At 41.9% G+C, this 22,599-nt stretch overlaps 1 protein-coding gene across 6 annotated transcripts in view; it reads right to left on the reverse strand.

Moving 5' to 3' along the window:
* The window catches only part of RERE (arginine-glutamic acid dipeptide repeats), a 435,792-nt gene that overhangs the window by 126,928 nt on the left and 286,265 nt on the right, over positions 1 to 22,599 (reverse strand). For 5 of the 6 annotated variants that reach the window (XM_043486137.1, XM_043486136.1, XM_043486133.1 and 2 more), the window contains one exon: positions 3,390 to 3,438. In XM_043486137.1, the coding sequence (XP_043342072.1) occupies positions 3,390 to 3,438 (49 nt within the window). Of the gene's footprint in view, positions 1 to 3,389; positions 3,439 to 19,795; positions 20,084 to 22,599 lie in introns of those variants that run through there. The other variant, XM_043486138.1, reaches the window with a different exon arrangement.

Genomic DNA, 22,599 nt, shown 5'->3' on the forward strand with positions numbered 1-22,599 from the left:
ATCACTCATTATCAGAGAAATGCAAATCAAAACCACAATGAGGTACCATTTACACGCCAGTCAGGATGGCTGGCTATCCAAAAGTCTACAAGCAATAAATGCTGGAGAGGGTGTGGAGAAAAGGGAACCTCTTACACTGTTGGTGGGAATGCAAACTAGTACAGCCACTATGGAGAACAGTGTGGAGATTTCTTAAAAAACTGGAAATAGAACTGCCATATGACCCAGCAATCCCACTTCTGGGCATACACACTGAGGAAACCAGATCTGAAAGAGACACGTGCACCCCAATGTTCATCACAGCACTGTTTATAATAGCCAGGACATGGAAGCAACCTAGATGCCCATCAGCAGATGAATGGATAAGGAAGCTGTGGTACATATACACCATGGAATATTACTCAGCCATTAAAAAGAATTCATTTGAATCAGTTCTAATGAGATGATGAAACTGGAGCCCATTATACAGAGTGAAGTAAGCCAGAAAGATAAAGAACATTACAGCATACTAACACATATATATGGAATTTAGAAAGATGGTAATGATAACCCTATATGCAAAACAGAAAAGAGACACAGAAGTACAGAACAGACTTTTGAACTCTGTGGGAGAAGGTGAGGGTGGGATGTTGCGAAAGAACAGCATGTATATTATCTATGGTGAAACAGGTCACCAGCCCAGGTGGGATGCATGAGACAAGTGCACTGGGAAGACCCAGAGGAATCGGGTGGAGAGGGAGGTGGGAGGGGGGATCGGGATGGGGAATATGTGTAAATCTATTGCTGATTCATGTCAATGTATGACAAAACCCACTGAAAAAATAAATAAATAAAAAAAACAAAAAAAAAAAATTGGTTTTCTGACATGGGGAAAAGATACAGATATGGATGATAGAACATTTCACCTATAAGATTAAATATAAGGCCCAGATTATTAGAAAGAGACCATGATATATTTTATCTCTAAAACATAAATAAATTAAGGATAAAAGAAAAGGGGTGAGGGGGAAGCATATTTCCTAATCTGTTCTGAAATGGCCTGAAAACAGTATTTATCCCAGTAACAATGAACAGGGTAGCAGCCAACCAAAAAATGTCACTTTCCACCAACCAACCCAGGGAACAAAGCCAGGTCTCCTGCATTACTGGCGGATTCTTTACCATCTGAGCCAGCAGGGAAGCCCTATACTAAAACAATGAGGGATCATTACAAAAGTTTAGTTCTAGATCTAGGGCAGAGAACATATACAAGGAGACAAAAAAAATCCATGTCATACTAGGTAATATACTCTAAACCAAAGGTCACGGGGGTCCAGTGAAAAGGACACAGAAGACAGCAGGAAAAGGCACCTACTAGCCCCCAAATGGATAATTTAATCTCATCAGTAAGAATAACATCTGATTAGCATGTGAGTAATTTTAAACCCATTGATGACTACTGGAAGTTGTTAGAGAACCAACTGGTAAAAAGAGGGAAAGATTCAAGCATTTATCCTGCCTTTCCTATGTGTTTCAGGGAATCAAAAATTGACAAGAGAAAAGTTGATCAGCCAATAAAGGAAGGGATGACAGGATTAGCATATCACCATCTTAAAGTGTGAACCTAAGTAACAAGTACAATTAGACAGTGAATCTACATACAGAAAGTCCCCTACATATGAATCTTCCAGCTGCAGACTTTCAAAGATGAGACCATGCATCTGGTTCCAGCAAGGAACAAGCGCCATCAATGGCAGGTGTGAGTGACACTGCAGCTTGCCCTCCATCTCCTACTGATGACGATCCTTCAGCTCTACGGTCTCCCATCTCCCCCTCTCCCTCCTCCAGTCAGTAACTCTTCTTGCCTCTTCACTTGACACCACATCATGCCTCTAGGATGTAATGGCTACCATGGCTCAATATCAACATCCATTTCAATTCAAGGGGCAAGCCAGTCATGCTAAAATACAACAATTTTCCCAAGTCTAGATATAGGCACATGACCCACCCATGGCAATGACATGTGGTGACTAACGGAGACCTTCCAGGAAAATCTTCCTTCTTCTAAGGGGAAAAAAGAGCGGTGTGTATCCCTTCCCTCCTCTCAACATTTGCTGCATTTTCATTCACTGTAAGAACCACTATTAAATGCATTCAGAAAGAAGAAATGCTACCAATTAAATTATAATCACACCACAGGATGTACAATGAAGCTTGATATCAGAGATAATGTGAACAGAAGAAGTATATCTTAGAATAAAGTTCAGCTTCCAGCCTAAGGAAGAAGGCAGCCCATGGGTGTAGCTGAACACCAAATCACAAGAACTGGAGAGGAGCAGAGTGGAGCCTGGTCCTCTCTGACCAGACGCAATGATATGTGAGACCATGAACAGCCATGTTCAGCCAGAGTGTTCTGGCCCTACCTGTCAAAGCATCCTACCTGATATAGAGATCAAAAGACAAGATGACAAACAGAGAAAAAAAAAAAAAAAAGATGACAAACAGAACAGCAGAGTCTTAGTAAGTTCAATAAAACATGGAAGAGCACAGGTCATGATACAACAAGCTTATGGCTGACAAACATCTTAATCACTTTGACTTTTCTGAAGGAAATGGGGTTTTTAAAAAGCTAAATGAAAGCATGAAGTGAAGTGAAAGTTACTCAGTCGTGTCCAACTCTTTGCGACCCCATGGACTATACAGTCCATGGAATTCTCCGGCCAGAATACTGGAGTGGGTAGCCTTTCCCTTCTCCAGGGGATCTTCCCAACCCAGGAAGCGAACCCAGGTCTCCCGTATTGCAGGCAGATTCTTTATCAGCTGAGTCACCAGGGAAGCGCACAGTGACCAAATGTTCACTGACAGATTAACAACCATATATACAATGAATAATTCAGCCATAAAAAGAAATCAAATTCTGACATATGCTACAATGTGGGAGCTCCCTGAAGACCTTATGCTAAGAAAACAAGCCAGACACAGGAGGGCTGATGCTGGCTGATTCCACTGAGATACGGTATCTATAGCTGTCAGATTTGTGGACACAGTAAGGATAAGGGAGGTGGCCAGGGAATGAGGGGAGGAGAGAATGAAGTTACTGTTTCATGGGAACCGAGTTTCAGATTGGGAAGCTGAATAGGTTCTGGGGATTGGCTGCACAACAATGTGAAGGTACTTATGGGCACTGAACCATTTGCTTTAAGGTGGTCAGAATGGTTAATTTTAGATTGTATATACTTTACCATAATTTTTTTAAAGTATGTGGTAGTCTTTAAAAAATAAATCTCCGCATTTATATAAAATTCCAAATAGTATAAAAACAGTTCTAAGTTGCTACTCAACAGAATAAAGGACCAGTTGAATAATAAGAAATAAAAACCTATTAAAGAAGTTACTAAAATTCACTTTACCTGATGGCTAGGACCAACACGAATTTCGCCCTGGGTACTGTTCAGTCTCCTGTCATGAAAAGAGCACATCAGGTTAGCAGAGCACAGTTCTAACATAAAAAAGCACATGTTTTCAAGAGAGGCATAACGCAGGAAGAATTAGCTTCCCCACTATGTGTAATGTTGCCTGCACATATACACTCCCGCCCCAACCCCACATGCAACCTTTTTCTTCTAAAAGCCCTTTTACTACAGCTTCCTGCCTTGAGTATCTATATCATCCTTCTTTCATCCCACAGAGAGATGGACATTCCTATAGTACAAATCGCAATACATGTGTCTTCTTTTCAAAATATTTCAGAGTGCCCTACTATAAATTTAATTAAAATATAAACAAGATAGTTTATGATTCCTAGTGTACACACTGGGTCATTCATTCATTCTCTCATTCAACAAATATTAAGTACCTACTGCGACAGGAACTGTCCTGGGTACTGGGGATAAAGTAATGAAAACAATATTCCTGGCTTATGGGAATTTTCATTCTAATTTGGATTAAAAAGCAAAAGAACAAATAATAGGTTAGGTGTTGATATGGGTCATGGAACTAAAGGGGTGGTGAAGAATGAGCTTTTACAGTTCCTTATACAGGGCAGTCAGAATAGGCCTTCTTAACAAAGTGAAGTGGAGCAGAGATGTTCAGGGATGTGCGGGGATGAGCCCAACAGGTCCAGGAGGTGAAGGACCGTCTCCTTCCTATGACATTCTCACTGCACCTGCTGCACTCACCCTCCCTGGTGCCAAACTCAAACCACCCAGGCTCCTTCAGAAAACCAGCATTTCACCGAAACCTTTCCTTATGTCCTCCCATGTCACCTCACACATCCTAAAAGTGTGGGGTATCTTCCCCTTTCCACTCCTGGAAACATTCACTGAAGGTCTTTTCATGCCAGGCCCTGCACAGGACATGCAATGCGTATATACTGTGGGTGAAGAAATGCAGGCCCCACCTCCCAGAGCTCCGTTACCCTGTTGACCCTGTTGACCCTGTTGACTCCGGCCATCTGTTGACTCTCTCAGGGAAACCCTCTCCCTGCCCAGTGATACACCCTAACTGATTCTTACAGTCACCTGTGAGTTTTCATTATCAGGCAGAGAAGGCTTCTCTGCAACAAGAGCTGCTCAATGACTATCTGCTGACTTGGACTAAGCTGAAGAGCAGAGCAGCCAAGACCAAAAAGTAAGCCCAGTCTCTGGCTTTTCTCCCATGAATCTGATACCCCCACCACCTCCGCACGTGTGCGCGCGCGCGCACACACACACACACACACACACACCCATTGGCTTTGAAGCTATAAAATGAATTTCGGAAAAACTCATTTCTTTCAGGTCCAGCACTTCCTTCAATCTGACAATTTTTCTCATGAAGTCTTATTTTGGCAAAGAGGGCAGCAAGTATGACAAAGCCAAAGACAAGACCAACAAAAACAAGTGGTCTGATCCTTAAGATCATCACAATCCACAATCCATCTAGCTAGGGGGGAGCAGGTGTGCCCCAGACACCAGAACAGGTCCAATCAATATGTTCACGAGCCCAATTCATTTCAGGAGAATGGTAGAAATGCTCAGGGGAGTGATCAGAATTAGGCAGGCTTCAGGAAGGGGGGAAGTTCCAGAGAGAGTCCTAAAGCAGATGAGGAGCCCCAAATCAGGGCAGAGGCGGATTCCCAAGTGGGACCAAAACCCTGCTGAGGCAGGAAACTGAAAAACAGGGACAGCGGCAGGGGTGGGAGAAAGGCTCACATGACAGGCTGCCTTCAACTCACTAGCCACCCGAGATGCAGAGCTGACGTCCCCGGGGTTTTACGTAGGATCACGAACAGCTGTTTTAGGAAGCATGTAGAGGAGCCACACAGGCCATGAGGCTATTTTAATCTGAGTACTTCTTTAAAAAAAAAAAAAAAAAAGCAGTCAGTGTTACCCACCAGTTCTGTTCTGTAACTAGCTAAAAGCAAAAACTCGTTGCCAAAAGCTCTCTCCTCTATTTCTAAATACTTTTCAAAGACTTGCCTGCCTAGAAATAGGTCTGGCCCAAATGTATCATCTCAGAAAATTTCAGCCACAGCCCGCCTAGCAACGTGTATCCCACAGCTCAACTTTCAGGTTCTTCTAGAAGGTCTATGTTGGGCCAGGGTTCTCAAGTGGTTGGTTATGGAAGCATCTTCCCATCACTGCCACACACTGCTAAGTCCTGGATAATTTCAGGACTATCCTGGTTCCTTTTTATTTCAAAGGCAGGGGTTTTGCTTGTTTCTTTTAGTATTTTAATAATCCAGTATTATATTTAGCTCAAAACTGTGCCACAGGGACTTCCCTGGCAGTCCAGCAATTAAGACTTTGCCTTCCAATACAGGGGTTGTAGCCTGGATCCCTGGTCAGGGGGCTAAGATCCCACATGCCTCACAGCCAAAAAAACAAAGCATAGAACAGAAGCAACATTGTAACAAGTTCAATAAAGACTTTAAAAATGGTCTACATCAAAAATCTTAAAGAAAAAAAAAAACAAAAACAAAAACTGCATCATAATAACTGAAAGTCGCTCAGTCAAGTCTGACTCTTTGCAACCCCATGGATGATAGCCTGTCAGGCTTCTCAGTCCATGGAATTCTTCAGGCCAGAACACTGGAGTGGGTAGCTGTTTCTTTCTCCAGGGAATCTTCTCAACCCAGGGATCGAATCTAGGTCTCCCACATTGCAGGCGGATTCTTTACCATCTCAGCCACCAGGGAAGCCCATGAATACTGCAGTGGGTAGCTATCCCTTCTCCAGTGGATCTTTGCGACCCAGGAATTGAACCAGGGTCCCCTGCATTGCAGGCGGATTCTTTACTAGCTGAGCTACCGAAGAAATCCCCAATACTAAAACCCCACAAATACTTCATAAATAACTCCTTATGTCCCACTTATTTGTATAAAAACAGGAGACTAATAATTGTTAATACTGCTAATAATGACACAAGTGAGAAAAAAAATGTTGGGGTCTCTTAGGAGCCAAAGTGAGAAATCTATTTCTCTCTTTTATGTCAACGAAGGGTACTTATTAATGAGTAGGCCGAAAAGCACAAAATAAAGCAAAGAATCCTTTAAAATTAAAAATCAATTTTTACAAAAAGGTATTTATAACATGCAATTTTTAAACATTAGGGATTCCCAGCAAGAGATACAACAAAGTTGTATTTCAGCAAGATTAGGATCCAAGGTAAACAGACAAGACAATGGCATGAGCCTACCATCTCCAGGAACTCACAGATAGAGAATACATTGCAGAAATATTTTTAAGTCCAAGAGAAAAAGGTAGATAGTGATATACCTTATTAAAGAAAACTGGATGCATCTAACAAAGAAACTGTCAGAATATGAACTAAAATGAAGAGAAAAAGTAGTGCTTCCTCCTGGGAAACTGCCAGTATTCAGCTAGATCTGGAATCCCTGGAACACCTCAGCCCTTCCTTCTCCCAACAGAAGCCAAGCTCTGTGTTCAAAGGTCCTCGGCTGCCAGCTCCCTGCCCGACTGCTCCTTCTGAAGTCCCCACTTCGTGCCAGCGGGTGACATTCTGCCATGAGTAATGGACATCTACCTCCACCCATTCTGGAACTGTCTAGTACAGAAACTAGGATTTCATCCCTTTTCTGTATTCTCCCAGTATTGAATATGGTACCTGTCTGGCATTACTACTCATTCAAGGCAAATGGGAAATTCCTTGATTACATGAGTATTTCTACACTGCTAGAATGCACAACTTGATAAAAATCACCAGAATTATTTAAATGCAACATCAACAGCATGTAGGAAACATTCAGTTATCTTATGCTGACTACTACATTTTTCCTTTTACTTAATACAGCAAATCTCAAACTTTCTGGTTTTAGGTAACCTTTACATTCTAAAGTTATTGAAGTCTTAAGGAAGCTATATTTTTGAAAAATTTCAAAATATTTGCTATTTATTTTAGTGTAATAACAGACTTATAACACATTCTTATGAAAAACAATTTTATTTAAACAAAAAACCAATGAAAATAGAGGCACTGTTTTACATTCTCACAAATCTCCTTAAGATCTGACGTAATAGCAGACAGCTAGATTCTTGTATCTGCTTCCACATTCAGTCTGCTGCAATGAGTTCTTCTGATTAAAGTATATGAAAAAAAAATAAAACTAATCTCACACAGATACATAACTAAGACAGGAAAGACCATCTGACTAGTCTTTTTGACAATTATGGATATTCTTTTTGATACTACACCAAAACTCAACATGAGACTGTTACTCTAAAACCTTATCAATGATTTTTTGGACTTTTGTATGTTAAAATCTTATTGGTCTTTGAATGGATTTTCCACTCATGATCTTGTCATACATTTGTTAGATGGAAAACAGTCAGTCAAGAAGCTCCAATACTTTTGCCAACTGATGCAAAGAGCTGACTCATTGGAAAAGAGCCTAACACTGGGAATGACTGAGGGCAAGAGAAGGTTGAGGATGAGATGGTTGGATAGTATCATGGACTCAACGGACATGAGTTTGCGCAATCTCTGGGAGACAGTGAAGGACAGGGAAGCCTGGTGTGCTGCAGTCCATGAGGTCGCGAAGAGTCAAACACAACTTAGTGACTGAACAACAAAAAGGTTTGCAGATCTTCCAAATATTAATAGATATTTTTTTTTAAATCACATTTATTAGTATTACCATACATCTCGTAAGAAAAGTCTGTTAATGTATAGAAGCTGTTAAGCTCAGAGTGGTGGGTAAAACTTTTTCTAAATTCTATTTATTACTTGAAAGCTCCAATCTCGCATTGGGAAAACAGCTGTTTTCCTTAAAATGGCAGGTTCACCAAGATCATGATCAAGAAAATGTCCACCAAGTACCCAAGGGAGTATCCACAGTCTATCAGTTATTCTTTCAAATAAAAATGGTGTTCCATGAAAGAAGTGGCTAGTTAAGTTTTGGACTGAAACAAACAAACCGAGTCCTCTGGTATGCACCTTCTGGTCTTTCATGTTGCTTCCCATTTCATCATAAGGAACTCAAGGGCAGGATCTGATAAAAGTAATAATGAGGCCCACAAACCAGCTTTGAGAGGAACTGTTATTCATATCATACATTATGAAATTCAGAAAATTCTGGGGGCTAACTAATTACAAAGACAGACTTGTTTCCTGCTTTGTATTACCTGTTACCCTGTTCACTTACACTTCTTCACTCCAGCCCATCAATGTGAAATATTGTACTTTTGTTGAAGAAAAGAGATGTTCACGCATATAACTTGATTTAGAACTCTGACACTGTTACACAGAGAAATTCACAGGAAGAGAATGGACGCTGCATCCACATTAATGGAAAACAAAGCAAAGTTTGCAGCTACTTTCTGAGGTCATGGGGACTAGGATTAACCTGAGTGTAGAACAACAGATGCTTTTGAACTAGGGTGCTGGACAAGGCTCTTGATAATCCCCTGGACTCCAAGGAGGTCAACTCTGAATATTCATTGGAAGGACTGATGATGAAGCTGAAGCTCCAACACTTTGGCCACCAGATAAGAAGAGCCAACTCACTGGAAAACACCCTGACACTGGAAAGATTGAAGGCTTAAGCAGAGGGGGCTGGCAGAGAATGAGATGGTTAGATAGCATCACGACTCAATGGACATGAACCTGAGAAAACTCCGGGAGATGGTGCTTGACAGAGGAGTTTGGCAGGCTGCAAGTCCATGGGGTTACAAAGAGTCAGTATGACTTAGCGACTGAACAACTGATCAACAAGAACAACAACACTGTCCAGTGAATGTTCACTGGGATAAATTCTTAAAAATATGCTGGCAGCTAAAACTCAAAAGGGCCCTAATCAAGAAAATGACAGTTTAATCCTTCAGTAGGTAACAATAGCTAATATATAAGTAGTAAATCTCACACGTAGGTGATCGATACTACACATGGAATAAGAAACCAAAGATGGAAGTCATATCCCAGAATAATGCAAGACACATCGATGTACATCTTTATCCTTGCCTCAGGGTTTCCCCTCATATTACCATAAATTTAGGTAACTTATACTTGTATACCCCCTTCACAGATCACTGCTTTGTCGTGGAAAAAGGGCTTGCATAACTCAACGAAGATATGGGCCATGCTGTGTAGGGCCACCCAAGATGAACAGGTCACAGCAGAGAATTCTGACAAAACGTAGTCCATTGGAGGAGGGACTAGCAAACCATTCCAGTATACTTACTGTGAGACCCTCATGAACTGTATAAAAGGACAAAAAGATATGACACTGAAAGATGAGTCCCCCAGGTCTAAAGGTGTCCAAGATGCTACTGGGGAAGAGCAGAGGAGAACTACTAATAGCCCCAGAAAGAATGAAGCGGCTAGGCCAAAGTGGCAACAATGCTCAGTTGTGGATATGCTGATGATGAAAGTAAGATCCAATGCTGCAAAGAACAGTATTGGATAGGAACCTGGAATGTTAGGTCCATGAATCAAGGTAAACGGGAAGTGGTCAAGCAGGATATGGTAAGAATAAACACTGACATCTTAGGAATCAGTAAACTAAAATGGATGGAAATGGGGGAATTTAATTCAGATGACTATCTTATCTACTACTGTGGGTAAGAATTCCATAGAAGAAATGGAGTAGCCCTCATAATCAACAAGAGAGTCCAAAATGCAGTATTTGGGTACAACCTCAAAAATGAGAGAATGATCTCAGTTTGTTTTTCAAGGCAAGCCATTAAATGAACGAATACTCATTTGAGGAACTGCTGCTGAAGCTGAAACTCCAGTATTTTGGTCATCTGATGCGAACAGGTGACTCACTGGAAAAGTCCCTGATGCTGGGAAAGATTGAGGGCAGTAGGAGAAGAGAGAGTCAGAGGAAGAGATGACTGGATGGCATCACCGATGCAATGGACACAAATTTAGGCAAACTTCAGGAAATGGTGAGGGACAAAGAGGCTTGGTGCGCTACAGTCCATGGGGTCACAAAGAGTCGGACGCGACCGGGCGACTGAACAACATAGTTGTATGACAAATAAAAGAGAAATAATAACATTAGTTACTACTTACTAAGTGCTCTCTATGACAGGCACAGGCTTTCCTGGTGGCTCAGTGGTAAAAAATCCGCCTACCAATGCACGAGAATGTGGGTTTGATCCCAGGGATGGGATGATTCCCCTGGAGAAAGAAATGGCAACCCACTCCAGTATTCTTGGCTGGGAAATCCCATGGACAGGGGAGCCTAGAGGGCTACAGTCCATCGGGTCACAAATAGTCAGACATGACTTAGAGACTAAACAAACACAACAACAATGCCAGGTATACATTATTTCATTATTCCTTGACAACTCTATGAGGCAGTATCCTGACTTAACAGATAATAGTAATGGTAGTAATTGTAACATCAGTAACGAAACTAACAAACACACTGAACACTTTCAATGTACCAGGAATTTTGAGCTCAGCAAATTTCAGACATTGTCTTATCTAACCTTATGGATGATGACCCTGTACAGTAGGTGCTATTACTACCTGTCCAGATAAGGAAACTGAAGCTAAGAGAGTTTATAAATTGACCATGATTACACAGCTAACAGGTTGGAAAAACCAGGATTCAAATTCAAATTTAGCTGATTACAAAGTCAGAGCTCCACATTCCATATGCAGAGTGATTAAGTTACTGAACCAATGTTACACAACTAATTATAAACAGAATTACTATGAGAAGACATAGCACTTTCCATACTTCAATTCTATGTTCATTTCCAGTATCAAAGTAAGACAAAATATCAAAAAGTGTTTCTTAAATCTACAAATCATGTTAAAAGAGAAAAATCCATCAAAGTTCAAGGTCAACTTACATAACATTGTCAAAATGGCAAAATTATAGAGATGGTTGCCAGGTGTCGGGAATGGTGGGAGGAGAAAGGAAGGAGTGGAATCCTTGTGATGACAGAACAGATCCTGATTAGGACTGTGGTGACACAAAGCTACACCTTCGGTAAGATGTGACGGAACTATACACACACTGTACCAACATCCCAGGTCTGGGTTCTGACGCTGCACTAGAGTTCTATACATACCCACTGGGGATGTGAGTGAAAGGTACATGTGAATACTCTTCCTGTAAAACTAAAAGTTGTTTTAAAACAAAAGAAGAGGTTAACCGAATGGTGCATCACAGATAGACTATGGATAAGAAAGAAAGCCAGACATGAAAAAGTTGAACAAATGACAGATAGAGTCCCTCAGAAGAGAAAGTAGAGGGTCTTTCCTGGTGGCCCAGTGGCTAAGACTCTGCATTCTCAATGCAGGCAGCCCAGGTTCGATCCCTTATTAGGGAACTATATTACACATGCCACAGCTAAGATCCACTGCAGCCACATAAATAAATATTTTAAAAATAAATTTTAAAAAATATACTGCAAACAGCTGAAAAAATTACTGAAGAAATAATGCCATAGTTAATAAGCAATGAAATTCATATTCCTTTTTTTCTTTGTATTTACTAGAGATGTCTGGTGTGGGGTCATTCTTTTTGAGACATACTTAGCTGTGAAGCACACTACAAAAAAAAAAAAAAAAAATTCACCATCCTCACCAGAAAGAAAGTATTTCTCTGTGCCACTAATGTAAATAATATACATATTTCAAAACAGCTGAGTTTAATTCCCATTATTCTACATATCTTTGCTCTGGAATATGAAAAAATAGTCCCAGAAGCCAAATTACAACAATAATGGTAAGTCATTGTGTTTAGTCCTTGAGTTTAAAGAAATAGAAAGAAATTCATTGTATATGAAATCTGACACAAAAGAAACTGATGTGACAAAGCAGTGTCCATGGCAACTACAACTTAATATTTCAGTCCTCTTCAGCTGCAGTGGATTAAATAAAATGACAAGATGTTCCCTTTGAAAAGTAACCTGTTACCATGGAAACGTTTTGGTCTAAGACGTAAACAGGGAATGGACAGAAAGGAGCAGGGAGCCTGCGACTGAATATCAAACAGGGAGAAGCATCTATGCAGAGGAGATGAGACGGGGGTGCCTGGCCAGATGCAGGAAGCTCCTTGAGAAGAGCACGCCGGCTGTAAAAAAAGAGCTGCTGGGACAACACCACGCCTTCCCCCCAAAAGAGGGATGGTGTGAGGAAGGCCAAGGTCTGTGAATGTTTACTTAAGATCCCCAAATATCTCTATGTGATCATGATGACTGCTTAAGACAAGAATCTGCATCTACAGGGAAAGAAGAGGGACAAGGACCTGGGGTCCTGGGGAGAAGACACAAGCTGGTAGAACAGAGGCCTTAGACAGGCAGCCTGTGTGGCTACTTTCCATCACAATCCAAACCCAGAATATAATGCACGGCCGCCCCCCGGCACATTCCCCAAAGGCTGGGACCAGTAACTCTCAAGTCAGACCCTGCTCTGTAGCTGGTGCTGTGAATGAATGAAATCACAGTGCCATCTTCCTTCATCCGTCCTTCAGATCAGAACGCTCGGACAGTAGATCATTCTCATCTTTTCTGGAGGGTGTCAAGCTGAACAGGAAGATTGACATGAAATCAACAGAAGAAAGACAACAGAACCTCTAGCTACTAGCTCATTCAGAAAGTGACTACAGAGATAGGCTACGAGTCCAGAATGAAATACATCAAATTTTAGGAAATTAAAAGACAATTTACCAGAATCACTTCTTCTCAGAAAGGTGGTGGGCAGGAGTGAAAAAGGACTGATAAAAAGGAAAACTACAACAGCATGCTGGGTGTCTCAGATTGCTTCAGCATGAATGCATATTTTTAAAGCAGTCTTTCCAGTAAGTCTGAAATTTCTTTGAAGTCTGACATAGTTTCTTTAAAAAAACAAGTAAATTTTATATTCTTGTTGTTGTTTTTGTTGTTGTTCAGTTTCTACATGTCTGACTCTTTGCTGCCCCAAGGACTGCAGCACGCCAAGTTTCCCCGTCCTTCACCATCTCCCAGAGTTTGCTCAAACTCGTCCATTGCATTGATGATGCCATCCAACCATCTCATCCTCTGCCAATCCCTTCTCCTTCTGCCCTCGATCTTTCCCAGCATCAGGATCTGTTCCAATGAGTCGGCTCTTCACACCAGATGGCCAAAGTATTGGAGCTTCAGCTTCAGTATCAGTCCTTCCAATGAATATTCAGGGTGGATTTCCTTTAGGATTGACTGGTTGGCTCTCCCTGCAGTCCAAGAGACTGTCAAGAGTCTTCTCCAGCACCACGATTTGAAAACATCAATTCTTCAGTGCTCAGTCTTCTTTATGTCCAACTCTCACATGTGTACACAACTACTGAAAAAACCGTAGCTTTGACTAGACAGATCTTTTTCGGCAAAGTGATGTCTGCTTTTTAATACACTGTCTAGGTTTGTCACCACTTTCCATCTTCTTTCAGTCTCCTCTTTCACCTTCATTTATATTCTACTCCATGACATATTACCATTCAGTGTAAGATCCAAAAACCTGAGTAAAATCATTGTGCTCTGCATGTCCTCAGGATGCCCCGTGATTTGAGCATCTGAGTCCAGATGCCTGGGTGCAGGGGGGAGCATAGACTTTAGAATCAAACAAAGCTGGACTGAAATTTCACTATCAAGATTCTGTCAGCTCTAAGTGTAATCTTGAGGACACAATTCAATCTCTCTGAGCACATCTATGAAATCAAATTCATAAAGGCTACTTTGCAAGGCTGCTATGAAAATGAAAGATGATCCATGAAAAGAAGTTGGTACATGTCTGTCACACAGGAGTCAGGACTATTATTAGCTGCAAGCACTGGCACGAGTGAGAAAAGGAGGCAGTTCCTTTATTAGGGGTTCCCAAAGCATCACTGACCTCTCCCTCAGTCTCTGTCACAGTCAGGATTTTATATTTCACTTGTGTAATTATTTCTCTTGATGGCTATCCTGACTGAAAGCACCATGTGGGTAGGAACCAAGTCTGATTTTAGCTCAACTACTACTTCCCAGAGCCTTTGGCACTCACTAAATTTCATTTTATTAGAAATTTTATTAAATAAAACTTTATTAAATATTTATATAAAATTAAAATTTTATTTTAATAAATGACTCCAATATTTTAACTGAACTATCATTTAGCCATGAAAGTGAAAGTGTTAGTTGTTCAGTTGTGTTTGACTTTTTGCGACCCCATGGACTATACAGTCCACCAGGCTCCTCTGTCCATGGGATTCTTCAGGCAAGAATACTGGAGTGGGTAGCCATTTCCTTCTGCAGGGGATCTTCCTGACCCAGGGATCGAACCCGGGTCTCTTGCATTATAGGCAGATTCTTGACTCTCTGAGCCACTAGGGGAGCCCCTCATTTAGCCACTAAATAGCAACTCAGTGCTTCATTGAAAGTTAAAATTCATTTGTGAGAGTATACGCCCCTCCCAAGCAAATTAATCTAAGGCTTGATAAACTTTCCAGAAGGAACAAAAATCAGGATTCATTCAAAGTAAATTAGTCAACATTTGGAAGAGTTAACATTTCAAATCCATACACAAATGCAAAGGTCAAGACAGGAATTCATTAAAATCCAGAATCATAATAATTGAAATTTTCTCTGATGGAAGCTTCCTAAGAGGCCCCCTGATCCCAGCCTTCTAGCTGAACAGAAGAAACCAAGGTGGAGGAGAAAAGGTGCGCTTTTTTTAATAGATTCCCCCTAAATATAATTTAAAATTTAGAACCAAGAATTTAGTCACTGGCTAAAGGAATAAGAATTTCCATGCTGACAACAAGATGCAGTAAATATGGCCTCCACACAATAATATGAATATCAGGAAAACACTGGTAAAAAAATTTTTTTAAATAACACGAGAGACAGTGCTACATTCAAAATGGATAACCAATAAGGATCCACTGTATAGCATAGGAAACTCTACTCAAATGTTGGGTAGTAGGCTGGATGGGCGGGGAGTTTGGGGGAGAATGGATAACATATATAGGTAGAGCTGAGTCCTTTCGCTGCACATCTGAAACTACCTCAACATTGTTCATCAGTTATACCCCAACACAAAATAAGAAGTTTAAAGTCTGGGCGGGGATCAGAATACTAAGAAATGGGAAAAACATAATCCCAGAATAGTATCAGTTTTTTTTAATGGAATAAACTTAAAGAAAAAAAAAATGAGTGAGAAAGGATCTAGTTTCAAATCACTACCAAGACCTTTGCTCCACTGTCTAAAGTTCTTATTTGTCTGATCCACCCCCCAACCCCCACCAGGCAGCATATCTGCAGCATGTGATTCCACCCCACCTCAGGCTCCTCGTGGGTTTTACTGTCATCATCTGCTGTGACGATGTGAAGGAAACAGATGTAAGGACCACACTCAACACACACCCAACACATACACACAGACACACACACACACAACACACACATGGCAGTTCAGAAAACAACTTTATTTTAAAATCCCACCATAATTTTTAATGAGCAGTACTCAAAGATCAAGTCTATTTCCTGACCAAAAATGGTGCTGGCTTTCCATACACTGATATCAAACTATAATACATAGGAACAGAGTGTCCCCAGAAAAAGAGAGACTTTGGACCAAAGAAAGTGTGTCTATGACACACATCTGAATGTCTCTCTGTTCCTCCTGGGAAGTCTCTCGAAAATGCTATTTTTTAGAAAAGGACCATCCCCTGTTCCTAGTCACTGTAGTGGTGTGAATATGGGGAAGGAGAGGCAACAGTGGTGGCAGCTATGGTGACGACACAAGTATTAGCCTACACTCCTCCCTCTTCATTACAGAAATTGGTAAGAAAAGAACAATGTTTAATACTGCATGCACCAAATGCTACATGATATGAAAGTAAAGGCTTTTTTAAAACTTTAAGAAGTATGAAGGAAAACATTAACACCTAAAGAGCCTGGCCAAACATATTGGTCATTAATTTAATTACCATAATTGCTAACACAATTCCTAAGATGGTCTTAATCGAACATGTTGACCAACAACTACAGATGTTGTTAAGCTAACCATACCCACATAAGATTGGAGACTTGAACTTTGAATTAATAACAAAAATACACTGAGCAATTATGTCTCAGGCACTTTCATATGGCTTGCTTCCAATCTTTATAACAACTGTGAGGAATATTTACCCCCATCACCCATGAGAAAACAGAAGTTCAGTTTAACAAATGTCACTTACTAAGTAGAATCTGAACCATATCATTCAGCTCCAGATGGAGTTTTCTCTCTTACCACAGATGCCACTCATTTAATTCAGCATATTCATGCCAGAGGCCCATCTCAGGCACTCTACAGTCCAGTAAGGAAGACAATCAATCAAAGAGTCACAAACAAACATACAGTTCAGAGAACTCTGATAGAAAGTCTAATTATCCCAACTGAATTAAAATGAACTGCTTTAGTTTAAATCCAAAGTTTCACAGAGCATAAAGAGATTCAATTCATTTTCTTTCAGATTTGCTTTAAAGATATATTCAAGAACCTGACTCCTTGCCTGTCACAAACTGCTCAGGGCAGATGACCATCAGTTTGGGAAGAGATTCACAAAGACACGCATAATTTCAAATCTCCCTTTTGCCCATATCTGCTCTTTTTACTCTGTCAGACATGATGTTTTACAGCTTTAGAATGAATGTTTTTCTGTTTGAAGGACAACTTAGTTCAGTAATGACCAAAATATAAAATGAAAAATTAATTCAGAAGGAAAAAGAATCAGGACCAACAAATAACTGAAGATTCACAGACACAGTGGATATCAGGTCCCAGGTGTCAGGGTCTTTCGATTAATTCTTAGGCTAACACAACAGAGTCTAGCAAGTGGTCAAAGGCAGGAATCTATCATAAGCAGATTCTCAGGCTCTGCAAAATTTATGTTGACAGAGGAACACTTTAAATGTAAGGATCAACCTCAGACTCTTGATTCAAGATGCGGACGTGATGACAAGAAAAGCTAGTAACATGGTAATATTTGGGGGAGTTTTTACTTTCATGTTCTTCTGGAAACATACGGTGTCTTCACCAGCATCCCTGATATGCAGCAGGATGGAACAGTAAGTCACAATGCAGCTCACCTGCCTCCTTTCCAAGCCCACACCACCCAGGGCTGAGACAACAGCCCCAGCAAGGGGACAACTCCCTGTGTATCTGCACCTTCACCTCCACAACCACCAGACAAGTCTCAGAGCAGAAGGTAGCTGTTCAGCAAGTAATCTCCCAAAAGCATTTTCCCAAGACGGGAACATGTGGTACAAATGCATACCACATAAGACAGTGCTCTAATGACTGATTTCAGTGGATTGGAAACAGAAATTCGACTGTTAACAATATAGGGTCCCCACAGATCCCAGTAGTTACTACAAGACCTTGTGGTCTAATAAGCTGGCCACACACGAGCTCCACAGACCAGCGACCAGCCAAGTGGGAGGACCCAGACAGAGGTTGTCTGGCTGCCCTATGGCTTCTTGTACATATCTGATCTGCCAAAGGTAAAAAAAGCTTAAGGAGAATTAAAGAACCACTGACAGAAAGGCAGTTCCGCAACTGTTTTCCTAACAAGTGTTCCCCTAATTCAAACAGTGGATTTTCTGAAATGAGGCAGAAACTTTGAGTCCTGCAGGGCTCCCACATGTGAAACACCCAACAAGGCTGAGGCATCCAGCTCTTCCAGTTTCAAGAACGGGGGACTCCCGTTCTTGCACTCACAGGATAGGTGCAAATGGAAGAGCAGAGGTGCTTTCAAGAGAACTGAAAGACAGCAAGTCCCAGAAGCAGTGCTACCTGGGGTGGGGAAAGGTCAAACTGCCCATCGGCCCCCAATTACCAAAAGCAATGACAGACCTCAAAGGAATGGGGAAAGAGAGTTAAAAACAGCACGTAATAAGTGCAATAACCCTAAATCATCCCTCCTTAATCACAACCCCAAAGTGAAACTGCTAGGAGCCAGGTTATACCTCAATAATATTTTTGTGGACTGGAATGTACTGTCAGCCTTCCTAAAACCCTGCCACCCAAACCAGGGCCTCCTCACACAGGCATTAACCATGCACAGCTCCACGCTCCGCTCACATAGGAGGAGCTCACATGGAGAATTTCTCTATCACCGATAAACAGGACAGTCTTCCCGTTCCTACGGGAGTCTCTCATCTGCACGGTCTTCTCTGTCCTATGGTTCCTGTCATCCTCCCAAAGGCACAAAACTTAAGTGTCACTTCAAAATTTTTTCCAACTTCTATCAGAGGGAAAAGGGGGAGAAGAAACAAAAAGGGACGATTGATAAAATTCAAAAAGTTCTTATCTACTTGGGTCAGAATTCAACTTGTCCTATATCTGCTTATCATGACTGGCTCCCTAAGTCAACAACAGTGAGAGCCATTCGCCTTGAGCCTGGTCTGCAAACAGGACGCACAAAAAGGATAACCACTCCTCAGAGGAAAGGCTGGTGCCCAGGGCCGTCAAAGAGGGAGCACAAAGCCTGGCCTTGTCGATGCTTCCACCTTCTCAGGCAGTGACTCCTCCTGTCACTCCTTTCCTACAGAATCCGAAAGTCACACAACAAAATACACATAGAGAACAAATGCCGTCTTTTCCAAAAACAAAGATTACAAACAAAAAACCTGGAACCTCAATTTCTAACACAAATGTCACTGAATAAAATTTTTTTTTTTAATTGCCAAGAAATTTTCCACCAACTCCAAAAGAAAGAATGGATTGCTTCCTTTGGAAGCAACAGAAAATACCATGCCATAACCATTCATTTCTTTAAAAATCCATTTTAAGCTGATACTGTTGCAACAACAATCTAAAACCTGCATATGTCAAAATGTACGCACTATTTCAGACTTCGGGAAAAACTCGCCAGAATTATAATTTGTTCTGGCAAACAGGCTCTCAATCAAAACAAGTTCCACCCACCTTCAAAGCAACCAATAGCTGCCCACCTACCACCCTCCCTAAAACATCCAAACAGAGCGGCTCTTGGGCCCAGGCGTCCCCACCAGCCACACACAGCCTGGCAGCCTGCAGGTCTGCTCTGCAGGTGCCGAAGGGGAACGGGCTCCCCCGCAGCAGGGACCCAGTGAGGCTCCCTTTAAACCGGCACCAGAGAGGAAGGGGTGAGGGAAAGGGGAAGAGGACAGAGATCTACGACACTCTACATCTGCTTCATGCGTCTCTGAGCAGACCCCACTCTCAGCTCTGATCGTACACTCTGCACTACCACCTACACGGCCAGCCAGGGCTGAATGCAAGGCTCTCAGAAACATGCACTAGGAATGATGAGATGATTCATACACATCCTCAGAAGTGAGAGACGGCAGCCCAAACCATCACACTCCTTCGGGGAGGCCAGAGAGAGAACGCCTACCTGCAGGGGCTGAACGGATCATCCATGACTAAGAGAGGCTCTGGTGAGTCTAGCTGTGTCCCTGCACCTCCACTTACTGTGGAAACTCTGCCCTTTTCTACTCTCACAACTCAAAATGGAGGCACATGCGGTCTGAGAGCCCTCGCAGAGCTCGCACTGAGCTTGTGCTATGACCTAAGCCTTCACGCAGAACGCAGAAACTTCCCCCTCACACTGACAGGACTGAGCATGTGCTGTGACCCTCCCTCATCCATACACTGTCTCTCCACGCAATCAATCTCAACCCTGCTGTTTCCGTAAATAAAGCCCAGCCAACAGACTGCAGCTTCTCCCGCATACCAAGCTAGTGTGCAGGGAAGTGGGGCCGCGGAAAGGGGATCCCAGACAGCCAACTCCAGGGGCCTCGCCGGCCCGCCACCCACAGGCTGCAGACAAACACCCTGCACTGTCTAGACAACAGTAAGTTCTGTTTGGTCTTTTAAAAAAAAGATAGAGAGAGATAAATTATGGTTTTAAATAGCAAGATGAAGAAGCAGAATTAAAAAGCACAGATATGCATGACTATACATGAGACAAATGAACAGAATACTGGCATCTACCTAGAAACAGAGTAGCGGCTACATAAGGGAAACAACCCCACAAATTTCTTGTGGAAAACTGTAAACGTTTGGGGAAAGGATACATGAGCAGTTCTGGCCAAGTTCTGGAGTACTGGACATCATTGCAGCCACAGGCATAGAATGGACAGTATAGCCGCAGAGTGGCTCAACAATACTGGATTTTATACAAAGAGAATAAGCTCCCTTAGATAAGAAGTTCTAAAATTGCCTAAATAAGACATAAAATATCTCCTAAAGTGACACAAACCCAACCAGGAGTACTTAGCAAAAGGAATGTACTGCTAACAATAAAAACACCACGAAGGTTCAAATCAAGAGGCCAACAAACACCCAGGCACCTAAAAAAATCTCAGTTTAGGTCTCTTAATTCAGAACTGGAGGCAAGTCTTTGGAACACTGCCCATGAAGCAAAATTCATGTAAAAATTTAATCAGAAGCGATTTCTAAAGTCGCATAGACATACTGAGCACTAAAAAGTATCCAAGTCTGTACCAGCCCAGACGTTTTTTGTTAAAATCCTGAAAAACACATTTTATGCCCTCACCCTTGACCTCCACCCTCAACAAAAGAAAAGCTGGGCTGTCAGCCATATAAGAAATCCTAGTTCTGGATGTGTATGTGGGCTTAGTTTCCATTTGTAAACTAAGAAATGATTCTGCATGTTATTACTTAGTTATAATTTAAAAGGAAAAGGAACACCATGAAACTCCCCCAAATTTATAAAGGACAAGAGAGGGTAGGAAAGAACAGTGCCAATTCTGTTTGCCATTAATGTAATAGAGTGTGGAAAAATTAAAAGCTGCTTAAAAGGATATACAGGGTCCTCAAGATTCCCAAAGTAAATGCAGGATCCATTCCATTTCCTTGGATCTCCTGTTTATGCTTTCAGATAAACTGAACTGAGACTAGGATTAAATTAAAAACTCTTGTCATGCTAAGAAAATTGTAACACGAGAATGCACTTAGACAAGTTTTACCTTTGACCTACAATGCGAAGCAAGTATCTACAGGTTGGAAGATCATCTTCCCTACTGGTATGAAAGATAACATGTCCCCCAAAGTGTGTGCCTAGAAACTGCCTAGAGAAAAAAAGCCTTCTAAAGACAAGAGCAACTGAATTAAAACTCAGCTGTGCATTTAATCTCTAAGTCATGTTCAACTCTTTGCAACTCCAAGCCTGCCAGGCATCTCTGTCCATGGAATTTTCCAGGCAATAATATTAGAGTGGGTAGCCATTCCCTTCTCCACAAGATCTTCCCAAACCAGGGATGGAACCCAGGTTCCCAACATTGCAGGCAGATTCTTTACTGACTAAACCACAAGAGAAGCCCCATAAAACCTCCTAAATTGCTTACTTGAAGAAATCAAATAAAATAATGATTTAATAAATTCACCATTACTCTGAAAAACCACGGGAACCATTCCACAGACCACAGCACAAACCTCAAACTGAGTCTGCGGAAGACCCAGCCCTAAATTCAATCCAACCTCAGAATATGGGGTCAGCCCTCCTCCTCAACGGAGAAAATTAAGGAGCCCTGAGACCTGAAAAGTAAGTAAGCTAATGCACCCCTTTTAACCACACATTTCAATTCTAAACATGGTCCTGATTTCCACTGACCAAGCATGGTCCTATGCTGGGGACACCCTGGAACTCTGCTCAGTCCTTACTGGCCTCCAAGACCCAGGGCTTATTTTCTCCCTCAGCTGTCTTGAACACTGAAAGTCACTTAGTTGTGTTCAACTCTTTGTGAATCCATGGACTGTATGGAATTCTCCAGGCCAGAATACTGGAGTGGGTAGCCTTTCCCTTATCCAGGGGATCTTTCCAACCCAGGGATCGAACCCAGGTCTCCCGCATTGCAGGTAGATTCTTTACCAGCTGAGCCACAGGGGAAGCCCAAGAACACTGGAGTGGGTAGTCTATCCCTTCTCCAGTGGATCTTCCCGACCCAGGAATCGAACCCGGGTCTCCTGAATTGCAAGCAGATTCTTTACCAACTGAGCTATCAGGGAAATCCTACTAGATGCTTCCTTACTGCTGACAACCTGCCTGGACCTCAACTTCTGCCACCATGCTTGCTTCTCTAACTCGTCATCTGGCTGCCTGCAGAGCAATACACGCAACTTGCACAACAGACGCCCTAGCACCGGGTCTTCCCAGAAGCCCTGTGGCCCTGGTAC

Source organism: Cervus canadensis, chromosome 13, assembly GCF_019320065.1.
Source record: "Cervus canadensis isolate Bull #8, Minnesota chromosome 13, ASM1932006v1, whole genome shotgun sequence".
NCBI lineage: Eukaryota > Metazoa > Chordata > Mammalia > Artiodactyla > Cervidae > Cervus > Cervus canadensis.